This window comes from Gobio gobio, assembly GCF_949357685.1.
Source record: "Gobio gobio genome assembly, chromosome: 24".
Lineage (NCBI taxonomy): Eukaryota > Metazoa > Chordata > Actinopteri > Cypriniformes > Gobionidae > Gobio > Gobio gobio.
The window spans coordinates 18,689,857-18,704,665 of NC_137120.1; the positions used below are offsets into that span (position 1 = coordinate 18,689,857).

Genomic DNA, 14,809 nt, shown 5'->3' on the forward strand with positions numbered 1-14,809 from the left:
CTGTCAATCAAAGAGCCTAGATTCTGATTGGTTGCATGCATTGTTTTTTATTGTATTTGCCAAATTATAATTTTATAGATTGTCAACTAGCACAGTCTGAAATAATACTGTACGTTCATGTTGTCAGTTTTTTTAAGTAGGGAGAACATCACAACTTCATTATTAGCTCGTTGTTTAGAAACATAAGGGTTGCACTGTGACAATTTCAATATCTTTTCAATCATTTTTCTCATTACACTAATACAGCCATTTAAATTATAATTGTGTTAACTTTATTACATGAATTTGTATTAAATGTATTTAATAAAAATTAAGTTTAAATGAATCAAATTAAAATAACTTTAATTAATTAAAATTAAAATAACAAATACTAAATACTGCCATGATGTATTAATATTTGACTTTTAATACTTGATTTTTTTCCACATTGCAGTATTGACTGACAATATATTTTCACATTACAGTAATGAGAATATGCAAGTTTATGTGTAAATGTAATGACAAGAATGTCACAATGCAAAAAAAAAAAAAATGTTCCACACAGGATTCATTTATTTAAAATTGTAAAATGTAAATATACTTTCTGGCTTTTATGATGAAATATGACAGGCTTTTTTCATGTTGTATTACTGTGGTTGTGTTGTGTATATCTTTATTGATATTATGCTATGCATAGAAGAAAAAAATCTAAATCTGAAAATAATACAAAGCACGTGACACATGTGAACATCTACAGTGCTTGTTTAGATAGGATGGCTCGTCTTCAAGTGATTATTTCAGTCAGAGATTCAGCTCTTTCAATCCAAGGTTGTGTTGTCTCTCCCCTGGGCAGTTGCTGGCCATGGGTGGGGCTCTGGGGGCAGTTTGGATGGGTGGAGGACTGAGAACACGTATTGACCCAAAAGGTCTGAAGGGTTCTTGTTGAACAGCCTGGAGTACACCATAAAAAAGAAAGAACATCACAAACTGGTCTTTCACTGATTCTGGCTTATTCAAACACTTTTTGACTTTCTCAGTTCCCTTTCAGTCGGTCACGTTCGACGTACGTCGGAACTGACCGACGAATTGGGATCTGATCTCAGAGACCAATCTACTTCGAGTGTATTAAAAACGAGCCAATGGAGATTGGCATGCGATCCACGCATTCCACGCACCGCCCCGCAGCGCGGGTATAAATAAGGAACTGGAATGCTTGATCATTGCCTTTTTTTTCGGAGCCAAACAGCGTCAATGCTGTGTCTACGAAGAGTGTTATTCGAGTCTTGTGAGAAGGATTGCTGTTCCAGTGCGGGTGTGACGGCGCTTTTCAGCGGGTGGCCGCTTCAGAGGAGATAAAGAGCTTGTTTTGTTGGTTGGCTGGGCGTTTCCATTTCTGAGTGCTCATGCAGGCTTGCACTATCTGAACTGCGTGAGCCACGGTCATCTCCCTGAGTGCTTCAGCACTGAAAGAGCGGTTTTCCTTTTCTAAAAGAGCAACACGGTTTGACCCTGCGTCTTTTTCAAGATGTCATTCAAACCGTGTGTTTCTGGATGCGGTTGTTTCCTGTCCTCATTTGACGGCCACGATCTCTCTCACATATAAACATGTGTGATTGCGTTCGTGGGTGATCCATGCTCTCTCAGGAGAGCATGGTCACGTCGGCGCGTTGATCGTCTCACCTTTCTCGTAAGGGCTTGAGCGTTCAGCGCGCCGTGTGCCGTCGAGCGCCGGCTGACAGCGGGGGTTGCCACGGCAACCCAGCGCGTCACTCTGCACTCTCTAGATGCGCGGTCCAGACTATGAAACCTCAAATGGGGTTGAGTCCCTTTCCTTATTCCCTGATCTAGTTTCTTTTCTGGTGCATCGGAAAAGGACTACTTTAGCTAATAAGCTTTGGTGGACCTGAGGATTACAGTGGGGCATCCCCGCCGGGTACATCTCTTCGGGCCCCCACTCCTCTATCGCATCATGAGCATGCCGAGACTTTGTTCGTGGGTGGTTCATGTTCTCTCATGAGAACATGACCACGTCGGTGCGATGTTCGTCTTGCCTTTTCATAGGGCTTGAGCGTTCAGCGCACCGTGTGCCGTCGAGTTTGACGGCCACGTTCACTGTTTCACATGCCTGCTGGTAGCTTACAGATGGGATTGCTGGTCCTTTTAAAACAAGGAGACCTAGTGTTTCATTTGGGGCTCTGGCAGAGGACAGATGTCAATTGCTGCATCGGAGAGAGGGCTGTTATGCACTGGAAATGATGATGCTGAGTTTCCCACTATAATGGTGTGTGCTCTTGCTGAATCAGATTCAGAGTTGACAGCCATGCTTTCCCGGGTGGCTGAGGCGTAGTGCAACGCTCAAATCGCCTTGCCTACCCCTGTGCCTTTTTTCCCGGATGGGCATTGGAAAAATTAGCAGTATGGAACTATTTGGTGTCAAAATATGGAACACCAAAAGGGCCGAAATCTGTATAAATTTTTCCCTCTCTCACTACCCTCTGTCCTGCATGTACGAGGGTAGTCCCGACCCAGGGGTTATGCAGGAACTGCGTGCGGCGGTGGACCTCGCTCTCTGGGCGACGGAAGTCACTGCACGCTCCCTGGGTCAGGCGATGTCCACACTAGTGGTCCAGGAACCTGGGGCTAAACCTGGCAGATATGCGTGAGTCCGACTAAGTTCGGTTCCTTAACGCCCCTGTCTGTCAGGCTGGCCTCTTCGGCGATGCCGTCGAGTACTTTGCCCAGCAGTTCTCGATGGCCTAGAAGCAGACAGAGGTGGTTTAAAAAAATAAATTAAAAAAATCCTAATTCGCAGCGCCTCTGCCTGCTTGTCGCCGAGGGCGCCCCCCCTGCGTCCGCCCCTGCGAAACCCAGGCAGCAGCCTCCATCAGGGCTTGCTAGTCTACAAGCAAGCGTAAGGGCAAGCGGTCCTGAGATGGGCAGCCCAGGGAGAACAGGAGCTGCTCCGAGGGAGTTGGTGTCCGCACCCCTCCCTCACCCCCCCAGAGGAGGACCGGGGGCCCTGACTGGTGTCAATACTCTGCCGCTGGCTCTCCGGAGTCCAGCGGTACCCACATTTTCAGAGCAGTTTCCTCTCTCCCTGGGCCCCAAGAGGGCCAGGTTGGCAGTGTGCGACGCCCCCCGGGCCTTGTCACTTCTTTCCTCCCCTCCCTTCGCCAGGGGGCAGCAGTGTGGGCACCGAGAACGCCCCCGGGCCTTCTCACCCACACTCTGCCCCACCCTGGAATACTCAGACAACACTCCGGGCCGCCTCGCTGCCCCACCCCGGGTACGTCTGTGGTGCCGTTGGTCCCACTTGTGCGGTCTCTGGGCTTCTGCCCCCAGGCCGTCTCGCTGGCTCATCCGTACCATCAGACTCGGCTACACGATTCAGTTCGCTCACCGGCCTCCCAAGTACAAGGGCATCCTCTTCACCTCCGTGCGAAGCAGCGATGCTCAGGTCTTGCGGTCAGAGATCGATGTCCTACTGGCGAAGGACGCTGTCGAGCCGGTTCCTCCTGCCGATATGAAGGCGGGGTTCTACAGCCCCTACTTCATTGTACCCAAGAAAGGGGGTGGGTTACGGCCAATCTTGGACCTGCGTATCCTGAATCGGGCCCTGCACAAGCTCCCGTTCCGGATGCTAACGCAGAAACGCATCTTCGAATGCATCCGTCCCCAAGATTGGTTCGCAGCGATCGACCTGAAGGATGCGTACTTTCATGTCTCTATCCTTCCTCGACACAGACCGTTCCTACGTTTTGCGTTCGAGGGGAAGGCATATCAGTACAAAGTCCTGCCCTTCAGGCTGTCCCTGTCGCCTCGCGTCTTCACGAAAGTCGCAGAGGCAGCCATTGTTCCGCTCCGAGAACGCGGCGTTCGTATCCTCAACTATCTCGACGACTGGCTCATACTCGCCCAGTCTCGGGAGCAGTTGTGCGAACACAGGGACATGGTGCTCAGTCACCTCAGCCTGTTGGGCCTTCGGGTCAACCTAGAGAAGAGCAAACTCTGTCCCACACAGAGGATCTCTTATCTCGGTATGGAGCTGGATTCGGTCAGCCAGACTGCGCGCCTCACGGAAGAGCGGGTCCGGTCGGTGTTGAACTGCTTAAATTCGTTCAAGAGCAGGACAGCGGTCCCACTGAAATTTTTTCAGAGGCTCCTGGGGCATATGGCATCTGCAGCCGCGGTAACGCCGCTCGGATTGCTTCATTTGAGACCGCTTCGACACTGGCTCCATGGCCGAGTCCCGAGGTGGGCGTGGCAGAGCGGCCAGTACCGGGTCCCAGTGACTCCTTACTGCCGCCAAACTTTCAGCCCATGGTCCGACGCTTCGTTTCTCCGGGCCGGGGTACCCTTAGAACAAGTGTCCAGGCATGCTGTGCTCTTCACGGATGCCTCCTCCACGGGCTGGGGGGCCACGTACAACGGGCATGCAGTTTCAGGTCTGTGGACGGGACCTCAATTGCATTGGCATATCAATTGCCTCGAGTTGTTAGCGGTACACTTGGCACTGCGCCGCCTCAAGGGGCCGCTACGTGGCAAGCATGTACTGGTCCATACAGACAGCACTGCGGCCGTTGCGTACATCAACCGTCAGGGTGATCTACGCTCCCGTTGCATGTTCCAACTCGCCCGCCACCTCCTCCTTTGGAGTCAGAAGCATCTGAGGTCGCTTCGTGCCATTCACATCCCAGGTGCGCTGAACCAGACAGCCGACGAGCTCTCTCGCCAGTCGACACCTCCGGGGGAGTGGCGACTCCATCCCCAGGCGGTCCAGCTGATATGGGACCTCTTCGGAGCCGCACAGGTAGACCTGTTTGCCTCTCCGGACTCGACCCATTGCCAGTGATACTATTCCCTGACCGGGGGCACCCTCGGCACGGATGCACTGGTGCACAGCTGGCCCCGGGACCTGCGCAAATATGCGTTTCCCCCCAGTGAGCCTTCTTGCACAGACCCTGTGCAAGGTCAGGGAGGACGAGGAGCAGGTCTTGTTAGTTGCGCCCTACTGGCCCAACCGGACCTGGTTCCCAGAACTAACTCTCCTCGCGACAGCCCCTCCTTGGCCGATTCCCCTGAGGAGGGACCACCTTTCTCAGGGACGGGGCACTCTATGGCACCCGCGTCCAGACCTCTGGAAACCCCTGGACGGGACGCGGAGGTTCTAGGTGGTCTACCACAGGCAGTGGTGGACACCATCTCTTCCGCTAGAGCCCCCTCTACGAGGTGCCTCTACGCTTGAAGTGGAACCTGTTCGTTGAATGGTGCTCTTCCCACCGGGAAGACCCCCGAAGGTGTTCGGTTAGTGTCGTGCTTTCTTTCCTGCAAGACGGGCTGGAGCGAAGGCTGTCTCCCTCCACCCTCAAAGTGTACGTCGCAGCAATAGTGCCGTATCACGACGCAGTCGAAGGTAAGTCCTTGGGAAAGCACGACCTAATCGTCAGGTTCCTCAGAGGTGCGAGGAGGCTAAATCCTCCTCGTCCAAACTCGTTACCTTCTTGGGACTTGGCTCTAGTGCTCAGAGCACTTCAGAGCCCTCCCTTTGAGCCTTTGCAGTCTGTGGAGCTTAAAATCCTGTCAATGAAGACAGTGCTTCTGACGCCATTGGCCTCCATCAAGAGGGTAGGGGACCTGCATGCACTTTCGGTCATCGAATCGTGCCTAGAATTCGGGCCGGCCAACTCTCACGTTGTCCTGAGACCCCGGCCTGGATACGTGCCCAAGGTTCCTACCACTCCCTTCCGGGACCAGGTAGTGAACCTGCAAGCGCTGCCTTCGGAGGAGGCAGACCCAGCCCAGGCTTTGTTTTGTCCCGTCCGCGCTCTTCGCGCTTACGTCGACCGGACTCAAAGCTTTCGGACCTCAGAGCAACTCTTCGTCTGTTACGGAGGCCAGCAGAAGGGAAAGGCTGTCTCCAAGCAGAGGTTAGCCCACTGGATAGTGGTTGCTTTCGTCTTGGCTTACCAGTCCCAAGACGTGCCTTGCCCGTTCGGGTTGCGAGCACACTCAACAAGGAGTGTTGCTTCTTCCTGGGCGCTGGCTCAAGGCGCCTCGCTGACATATATATGTAGAGCTGCGGGCTGGGCGACACCTAACACGTTCGCTAGATTCTATAGCCTCCGTGTAGATCTGGTATCTTCCCGCATCCTCGCCCCCAGTGGCCAGTAGCGCTAAGTGCCCGTTCTAAGTGTCGGCTTGCAACGCCACTCCCGCCCTCTGGGCCGGATACGTGCGTCTATTTTCTCCAGTTGTGTTCCCCGGAAACGGCTAACCCTGTCGAGCTCCTCCGTCACCCCTGCGGTGTCAGACGTTGCGGCCGTCTGACGCCAGGCCTGCACCCGTATGCTTGTGAAACATGTGTGTAGACTGGGTTCCATATGTACCAGCTACCCTACTCGGCTAGCCCCGTGTCTTTCCCTTGACAGAGCCCGCTCTGTCGTCTCTGGGCGTGTTCTTTCCCCCCTGGAACCAGGTTGGAACCACCCCAGAGACTGCCATATGTTGCACTACCCTGCCAGGTTAGTCCTTATGCGTATTCTGCCACCAATCCTTCCACTGAAGGACGTGGCTCCGCAGCGTACCATCTCCCGAGACGGGCACGCTTTCCCAGCGTTATCCAATAGTCACACTGGGTGGGTCTTGCAGAAACAGCAGTGACTGACCTCCCTGCTTGGAGCCCTGACTTCCGTACCATCTAAGACGGTCCAGTCCGCTCAAGCAGGACGCTGGAAGGGCCAGCGCCCTGGCGTTTTGGTAGGGATCCCAATTCGTCGGTCAGTTCCGACGTACGTCGAACGTGACCGACTGAAAGGGAACGTCTCGGTTACGTATGTAACCCTCGTTCCCTGAAGGAGGGAACGGAGACGTACGTCCCGTCGCCAGGTGCTGTGCTTCCGATAGGGGGCCGAGTCACTAGTTCGGCTCCTCAGCAGAAAAAAGCAATGATCAAGCATTCCACTTCCTTATTTATACCCGCGCTGCGGGGCGGTGCGTGGAATGCGTGGATCGCATGCCAATCTCCATTGGCTCGTTTTTAATACACTCGAAGTAGATTGGTCTCTGAGATCAGATCCCAATTCGTCGGTCAGTTCTGACGTACGTCTCCGTTCCCTCCTTCAGGGAACGAGGGTTACATACGTAACCGAGACGTTAGTGTAAATCCCAATTGGGGTTCAGAGTATGTACTTTTTCCCACATTTATTTCCCACATGTCTAGTACAATTATCTTTCATTGATACAGTGTAAACTTTTTTTGATTTCCCCCCGAAAGAATGGAATCGAAATGTGAAACTTGCCCCAGAGGTGGGGTACATTGTAACATGGCCATATGACAGCTTAAAATGGTATCTTATCTAATCAAAACAATATACAAGACAAAATAAAATATTTGTCAATCAAATACACTTATTTACCTTTTCATATAAAATAATGGCGTTTTTTTAATAATAAATAAAAAAAAAAAATTGAGTTTGACAACAAACCTACCGCACAACACAGCTGTACAGGGGTGCGTTTCCCATACAACAACGTAACTCGCTGTTTAACTACCATAGTACAAATCAACTAGCTAGACAAGACTGTTTCCCGAAAATGTATTGTCACAAATTTGTCATTCAACCATGTTGGTAAATGATGTCATGCAGGTGGTGGAGTATTAACTTATTTTATTTAATCAGTTTGATACCGAATTCATGCTAGATTTTTTCTTTAAATTACAGACATGGCATCTGAGGGGTAATTCAACATTTTCTCAGTTATTTTGCTTTATTTCCAGATTCAATCATAGGCTCGTTTTTACGTACTAGAGCACGTACGCCCATGCGCACTCTTCAAAAACTGTGCTTTATATCTCTTATGCCTTTCAGTTTGTCAAATGACATTTGTGTGTATTGAAAATAAAAGATACACTGCAAAAAATGCTCTTCTTATTTAGTATTTTTTTCTTGGTTCCAGTCCAAATATCAAAAAATTCTTAAATCAAGATGAATTTACTAGATAAGTAAGATGACATAAGATATTTTTTCTTGTTTTCTAGGAAAAAATCTAAATGAAGTGAATTTTTGCTTAAAACAAGCAAAATGATCTGCCAATGGGGTGAGAAAAATAATCTCATTTCTTTTTGGGACAGAAACAAGAAACAAGATTTCAATCAGAAACAAGATTATTTTTCTCACCCCATTGGCAGATAATTTCGCTTGTTTTAAGCAAAAATTCAATTAACTTAATTTTGATTTTATTTTCAAGAAAATTTGAAAAAATATCATGTCATTTTACTTATCTTGAAAAAGCATCTTGATTTAAGATTTTTTGTGGAAACAGCCAAAACTGTCTGCATTGTGCAAGACCCCACAGGGCCTGAGTTATAGACTTTCAAAAATGAATAACCAAAAAATCAAGGGTTTCCTGTAAAATGACACCTAAATTGTGTATTTAGTGTATGTGTGTATGTGTGTATGTTTGTGTATGTGGGTATGGGAAGCTTTTCAATTTGGGTATAGGCAAAATCCAGGCGGAAATCCCAAAAAATATAATATATCAGTAATACTTTTTACTTTAAATTAGTTTACTTTAAAAATTAGAATTACTCCTTAAGGCCTGTACACACCGGGACGAATATCGTGCGTGCTTATCGCCAGCGTTTTTCAGCGCATCTTGAGTGTTCACACCCAAGCGATTTACACTGGCGATGCGCAGAGTGAATGTGCACATTCAGTAGATAGCTCTCCCGGTACACAAGATGGTGCTGCGGCACTTTACGCTTCTGACACTCGCTTGTCACACAGAAGAAGAAGAGAAACCGTATTTACGTGCTTGCCAAAACCACAGATATATTATGTCTATGGCCAAAACCATTCACACACTTTTTGCTAACTGGCAGGCAGCATTAGCAGCTCATCTTCTTCTTTGTCTACTTACTACTTCTTCGACGTATCAATGTGTGCTCGGCAAGACCTTTTTGTGCTTGAGCGCCACAAAGTCTTGTTTTACTGTCACTTCAGCAGCTCCAGGCACGTGAACAAAAGCGCTGATCTCATTGGTTGGCCAGTTTTTAACGCGCCGCGTCAAAATAAAAAAACGAACCCGAGGCGTTTTTTTTAAAATTATGCTTTTATGCTGCATTCACACCAAAAGCGAATAGAGTGTCTGGCGCGAGTGATTTCAATGTTAAGTCAATGGAAAGGTGTGTTGACGCGCGTCTGGAGGTCCTGCGGCACGAAGGACGCGAATCCGCCTCATTCGCGCGAATGACGCGAATTGGACGCAAATTGAGCGTCTTGTGCGATACGCGCGTTACACGCGAGTGGTGCTATAGTGCATTCACGCGTTTGAAGCGGATTTGCGTCTGACGCCCGAGTTGAAAAATTTGAACTTTGGCATCCATTCGCGCCGTGTTAACCAATCAAGAGCCTGCTTGCTGCTGTCACGTGGTAAAGTGACGTGATGAGAAACCCTGCATAAATTAAAAATACTACTATTGTGTCACAAAATGTTGTTTTTAGACTTTTTCAGGTGAGAATGTGGTTGTTTAAAGCTCAAATCTGTGGTTTATTTATAAAGAGAGCTCATATTGAAAAAAAATTATCTTGTGTTTTTGGAGTTGTGAGATCCAGGCAATCACCGGACAATCACATCTCATAACCCCGGCGAGAGCAGCCCTTCCTCGGCTAGTCCTTCTGCCGTTTGCCGCTGGCTCTGATGTCCTGTAGTGGTGCATCTTGTGTAGATCTAACAGGCGATCTTTGGTGTCATGAATCTATACTTTGTTGTCTGCCAAATCGTTTTGACTGAGGGCAAAGAGAAGTTTCATAACTTTATTTTTTAAGGATATTTAAATATACAAGTAGTAAAGATAATGTAGGAGTTGACTGAACCACATTTGTGTGGCTATTCATGTTTAATATATATTTTTAATGAAAATGAAAAGAGGCAGAGTGGTGTTTTATGACATTTCTCCTGGAGTGCCTTGAACGCGCGTCAATTTCGCTTCCAGCGCTCGATTTCTACGCGCGTCCAATTCGCCGCGGACGCGTGAATGCATTCAAAATGTTTGCGCGTGAAACTAGACGCGGTAGACACGATTTTGACGCTCTATTCGCATTTGGTGTGAACGCAGCATTAGGCCTGCCGTTTTACGCGTCGGTGTGCACACTCACATTGGCGCCCATTGTTTAGTCACGTGGCGTCAAACGTCGACAATAAACGCACACGAAAATCGTCCCGTGGTGAACAGGCCTTTAGGTTGGTCATTTATAGCAAAAAAAAAAAAATCATTAAATCTCAAACTAATTTATTAAAAGAAGTTATTACCCCACCACCTGCGTGACATCATTAACCAACGTGGTCGACAAATTTGAAACAATACAGTTTCTGGAAACAGCTGGAAAAATGCTGTTATTTTGAACTTTCTATTCATCAAAGAATCCTAAAAAATGTTTCATGGTTTCCAATTTTTTTTTTCTTGAGCAGAACATCAACATAGAATGATTTCTGAAGGGCCATATGACACTAATGAAAATTAAGCTTTCATCACAGGAATAAATTACATTTTACAATATATTCTCATAGAAAACAGCTGTTTTACATTGGAATAATATTTCAGAATATTACTGGGTTTTTTTCGATGAAAGAAATGTAGCCTTAATGAATAGAAGAGATTTTTTTTTCAAAAACAAATCCCAAAAGTTTAAACTGTTTAAATTTATAGCTGCCTTTTTCTCTTCGATATGTCCCATCGAACTTCCTATTTAAAAGTACGTCAGGTGATTTCATAGGGACATTTGGCACACTACATTGCGGCAAGAGAGAAAAAAAAACACACGGAACTACTGTTACACACTAAATAATGTAGCAGAGTTAGTAACATTACTTTTACTTTTAGTCACTTTCCAGCAATGCAAACCACCCACCATTGGTTGAAAGATTTCACATTTGACCTCTACAGGAACTTTGATCTCCAGTCCGTCGTCAGCAGTGATGTGTGAACCAGTGCAAAACCCCTTGTGCTTTAGCCAGTAGAAAGAAAGGTTACTACACTTATACTTTTAGTAACAACGGCAATATAAAAGCAAGTTTAAAGAGTTTTCTTAATATCTACTGTAGTTTAAAACTTGTTTTATCTTGTAATATTGACTTGTCATTTATTGAACTGAAATTAGTGCTTACAGCTGACTCAGAATCCTTCAGCAGGCATTGTGTGGGGTCAATGTCAGTAGTGTTTTTCTTGCAGTCAGTCTCTTGAATGGTGAACTCCACAAAGTAAGACGGACCCACAACCCACTGCAAAACACACAATACACATCTCCTACCATGTGTGAGGGACAGAGCCACTCAATCGATTGATTTATTGACATACCTGCATGCTGGCTGCTGTTATATTCAGAAGAGCAAAGAAATGTGGGAAAGCGTTCTCTTTGTTAAATTTCTGCAGGGCCAGCTTTGTGGTCTCAGATATAATTGGATCATCTAACCGTTCTGCTGTTGGACAGTCGGGGCAAGTGTTTATTATAGCTTGAGCTGCCACTGTAAAACAGTGAGGAGAAGTCAGCATTTTACAAAGTACATGTTCTATATTATTATATCTTTGGGAAAAAAAGCATTATATAAAGCCAGCTAGTCATTACTGTTAATAATGTAACAAATCCAAGTAATTTTTTCTGTGGACTAGTTAGATAACACAGTTAGATAACATGCTTTCCTCTAGGTTTTCTCTCATACAGATATTTGTGTCTTCTGTGTAATGTTTTCATTTTCAGACTTCATCTAGGCATCTAATCAGTGTTGTTTTTGCTCAACATACATATTAAAATGAATGCTGAAGTCTTCCAGAGCCATGTTTAGTAGCGTCAATAATGAAATATTAAATGTAGTGGTCATAATCTAAAAATATTTGTATAACTTAATGACCAATCAGAATAAAGTATTCCTGAGAGTAATAAAATGTGTACCATTATAAATGTTCCAGGTTCATTACAATATTGAAAGGCAAGTTGTCGATTACCACAGAAATAATTTCAGCTCATCCCTCAAATTTACGAATATGACAACTCCTTTACCATGGCTTCATGTGAAAGTAGTCTCACACCAACATTTTAAGTAACTTTAAAGAGCAAAAGGCATAAGAATGAATATAAACCTTTTGACAAAAATATGAGCAGCATGTTTCTGCAACTCTCCGCGAGACATTTCTAAGATGTGACGTAATTATTTTCTGTGGTAATGGACAGAAGATTTAAGTAAGCATGGTTCAATGCAGTCACAGCAGACCTTGTTGGATGGTGCAGTTGTAATTCTGAACTTTGACGGTGCTCTGAAGGGAAACAGATGCATCACATGTTCCGAACACCTAATATAGTTTAGATAACAGTAAACTCTTTGGTCAAACAGGATATAAATATGTACCCAAGTATAATATTGCACATACTAAAGCAATTGACAGTTCTATCTAGAGTAAAATACGTACCGGTAGACTACCAATCCCCTTAATATCACAGGATTTCCATTTTCTCCTGCTGATCACATGACATTGTGTTTCCAGAACATCTATCGTCAGCTGTAAATGGCTGACGCCTTCTGCCTTTGTTAGAAGGAAACAAGATGACAATCAATATTTTTTTTAATGTGGGTAAGTTTCATTAAAAAAAGCAACATTTTTAACAAAATCAAGTTTTTGTTAAAGACAATGTCTGGATCGGATTCACACTGATGATCAAATCCTTCATGATATAGATCGCTTCCATCAACACTCCCAAAGCTTCACAGTCCTATACCTCTTCATGGGTTCCACATTTAATATATGCTGTTTAATGTTGATGATCATGTTTTACATTTGCGTAATCAATATCGCTTCTTTCTGCTTCATCTTCACCTGTGTTTTGATCGGGATATTCTGCACTCTTTCAGAAGATGTGTAATAGTGCCCCCCTACCGCATTACAGCGAAAACATTGCTGGAAAATTCCATCAATGGCGGGAAAGCTTTTTCTTAAATGACGGAAAATTGCATCAATAGCAGGGAAAGAGTTAATGTTATCTTTATTGTTTGCGGTCAAAATTCAATTGCATTTGTTGAAAAATTAAAAAAAATATGTATATATTTTAAAATATCTGATTATTTATTTGTATTATTTTTTGGACATGGCAAGATTAATTCATATTCTTTGTCTTTTCAGATTTCAGTTCCAAAAATCTATATATTTTGTAAAAAAAAATTATAAATGCACTTTTTGGTATTTTAAAAATATCGTATTTATTAACTTACTTATTCATTTGGACATGGCACATTTAATTCAGATTGTGTGTCTTTTCAGATTAATATGTCTGATTCCAAATGTCATAATATTTGTGAAAATACTTTTTGAAAAATACATTTTAATTAGTAAAGTTTCAAAAGTTGAGATATGCAGATATGGACATGTATATAAAATGTGTGTATCTTCCATTCTGTTTTGAAAAAAAGAAAAGAAACATGGTACAATACTGGGGCTTCTCACCATCTGCTAACAATTCTTCTTCTCACTGACTGCATGGCAAGCCATAGTCAACTCAAAATGGACTTGAACTCAGGCTCTGACAGGTATATTTAGAATACTATGTTTTGGGGATGTATTAGTTAGTATTGTGTTGGAATCCTCTGTAATTTCTATACAATGCATATTTTTTGAATATTCACTATGTCTAAAAGTTGTATGCTGCTGTAGCATAAAAGTCCCACCACTGTGGGCATCAATAAACTTTACTGTAGTCCACAACCATTCTTTTTGCTATATTCTAAAATATATTTTAATATACCAGCAACAATGAACCAAAGAAGGAAAGAAGTGGGGGAAAAAAAGATTGACTGAAAACAAACTAATTGAAAATTTAATTATAAAATCAATATTGACAAACTATTTTAGTGAAAAATTCATCAAAAAATAAATGACTTAATCAGAAAGACCAGTTCAATAGTTTACACATTGATATGGAAGACACAAGGTGTAAGGTGTAAATATGTCAAAACTATGTTATTTATTTTGGTTATACTTTATTTCAATAGTCCACTTTAGACATTCTACTAACTATAACTTTACAACTACATGTCAACTTATTCTAACAGTCTACTAACAATCTACTACAGTCCACTCTATTGAGAGTTTGTTGACATGTAGTTTTTTTTTGACAGTAGTAATTACTTAAAGTTAGAATGTCTGAAGTGGACCATCGAAATAAAGTGTTAACTGTATTTTTACTTGATGGTAACTCTACTTGTCATCCACTTTTTTCCCCAAGATTTAATCCAAGATCCTTGTTCGCCACTGATCCATTTGCCTTTTTCATACAAGAACCTATTCAAATTCATCCATATAAATGAAAATGACTTCTATATCAACACACTCACCCTTATGTCTTGTTTGACATCATAAAGTCGGTTGAGTGTAAGGATATATCCTTCCTGTCTGTCTGCATTTATCTTCTCTAAGGTCTCCTCCGCTGCCTTCACCACAGCTGCGTTTTGGCATTCAGATGGCATGGAGGAGGTGCTGCCATGCTGCCAGAACACACACAAGAACAAGACCAAGAGGAAAGACTGCATCCTCATCTCCAGATTCCTCGCACCCTTGTGCTAGAGAGCTGTCAAAGGCATGGCAGATGAGAATACAGTTAAACTCTTACGCAAAACACTGAACTTTCACCTGCAGCTATAAGCAAACAGTTTTTATCTGCTACTGCTATATATGCTCCTGTCTGCTTACTGGTAAACAGTGATGCAATATAGGTCGAAACTACAGAACTGAAGACACTGCGGCCCTCTTTACACCAGACAATAACGTGTTTCGTATCCGGAGTGT

The 14,809-nt window shown here is 44.4% G+C and overlaps 1 protein-coding gene across 1 annotated transcript; it reads right to left on the reverse strand.

Moving 5' to 3' along the window:
- Window positions 1–388: 388 nt before the first annotated feature.
- On the reverse strand, window positions 389–14,581 carry LOC307120569 (fetuin-B). Its single transcript, XM_079807670.1, has 7 exons — window positions 14,359–14,581; window positions 12,443–12,556; window positions 12,247–12,325; window positions 11,336–11,502; window positions 11,146–11,259; window positions 10,890–10,985; window positions 389–930 (listed from the first exon to the last, which is right to left on the reverse strand). The coding sequence occupies exons 1-7, from the start codon at window positions 14,557–14,559 to the stop codon at window positions 781–783; spliced, it is 921 nt and encodes a 306-aa protein (XP_079663796.1). The 5' UTR covers window positions 14,560–14,581; the 3' UTR covers window positions 389–780.
- Window positions 14,582–14,809: the final 228 nt, after the last annotated feature.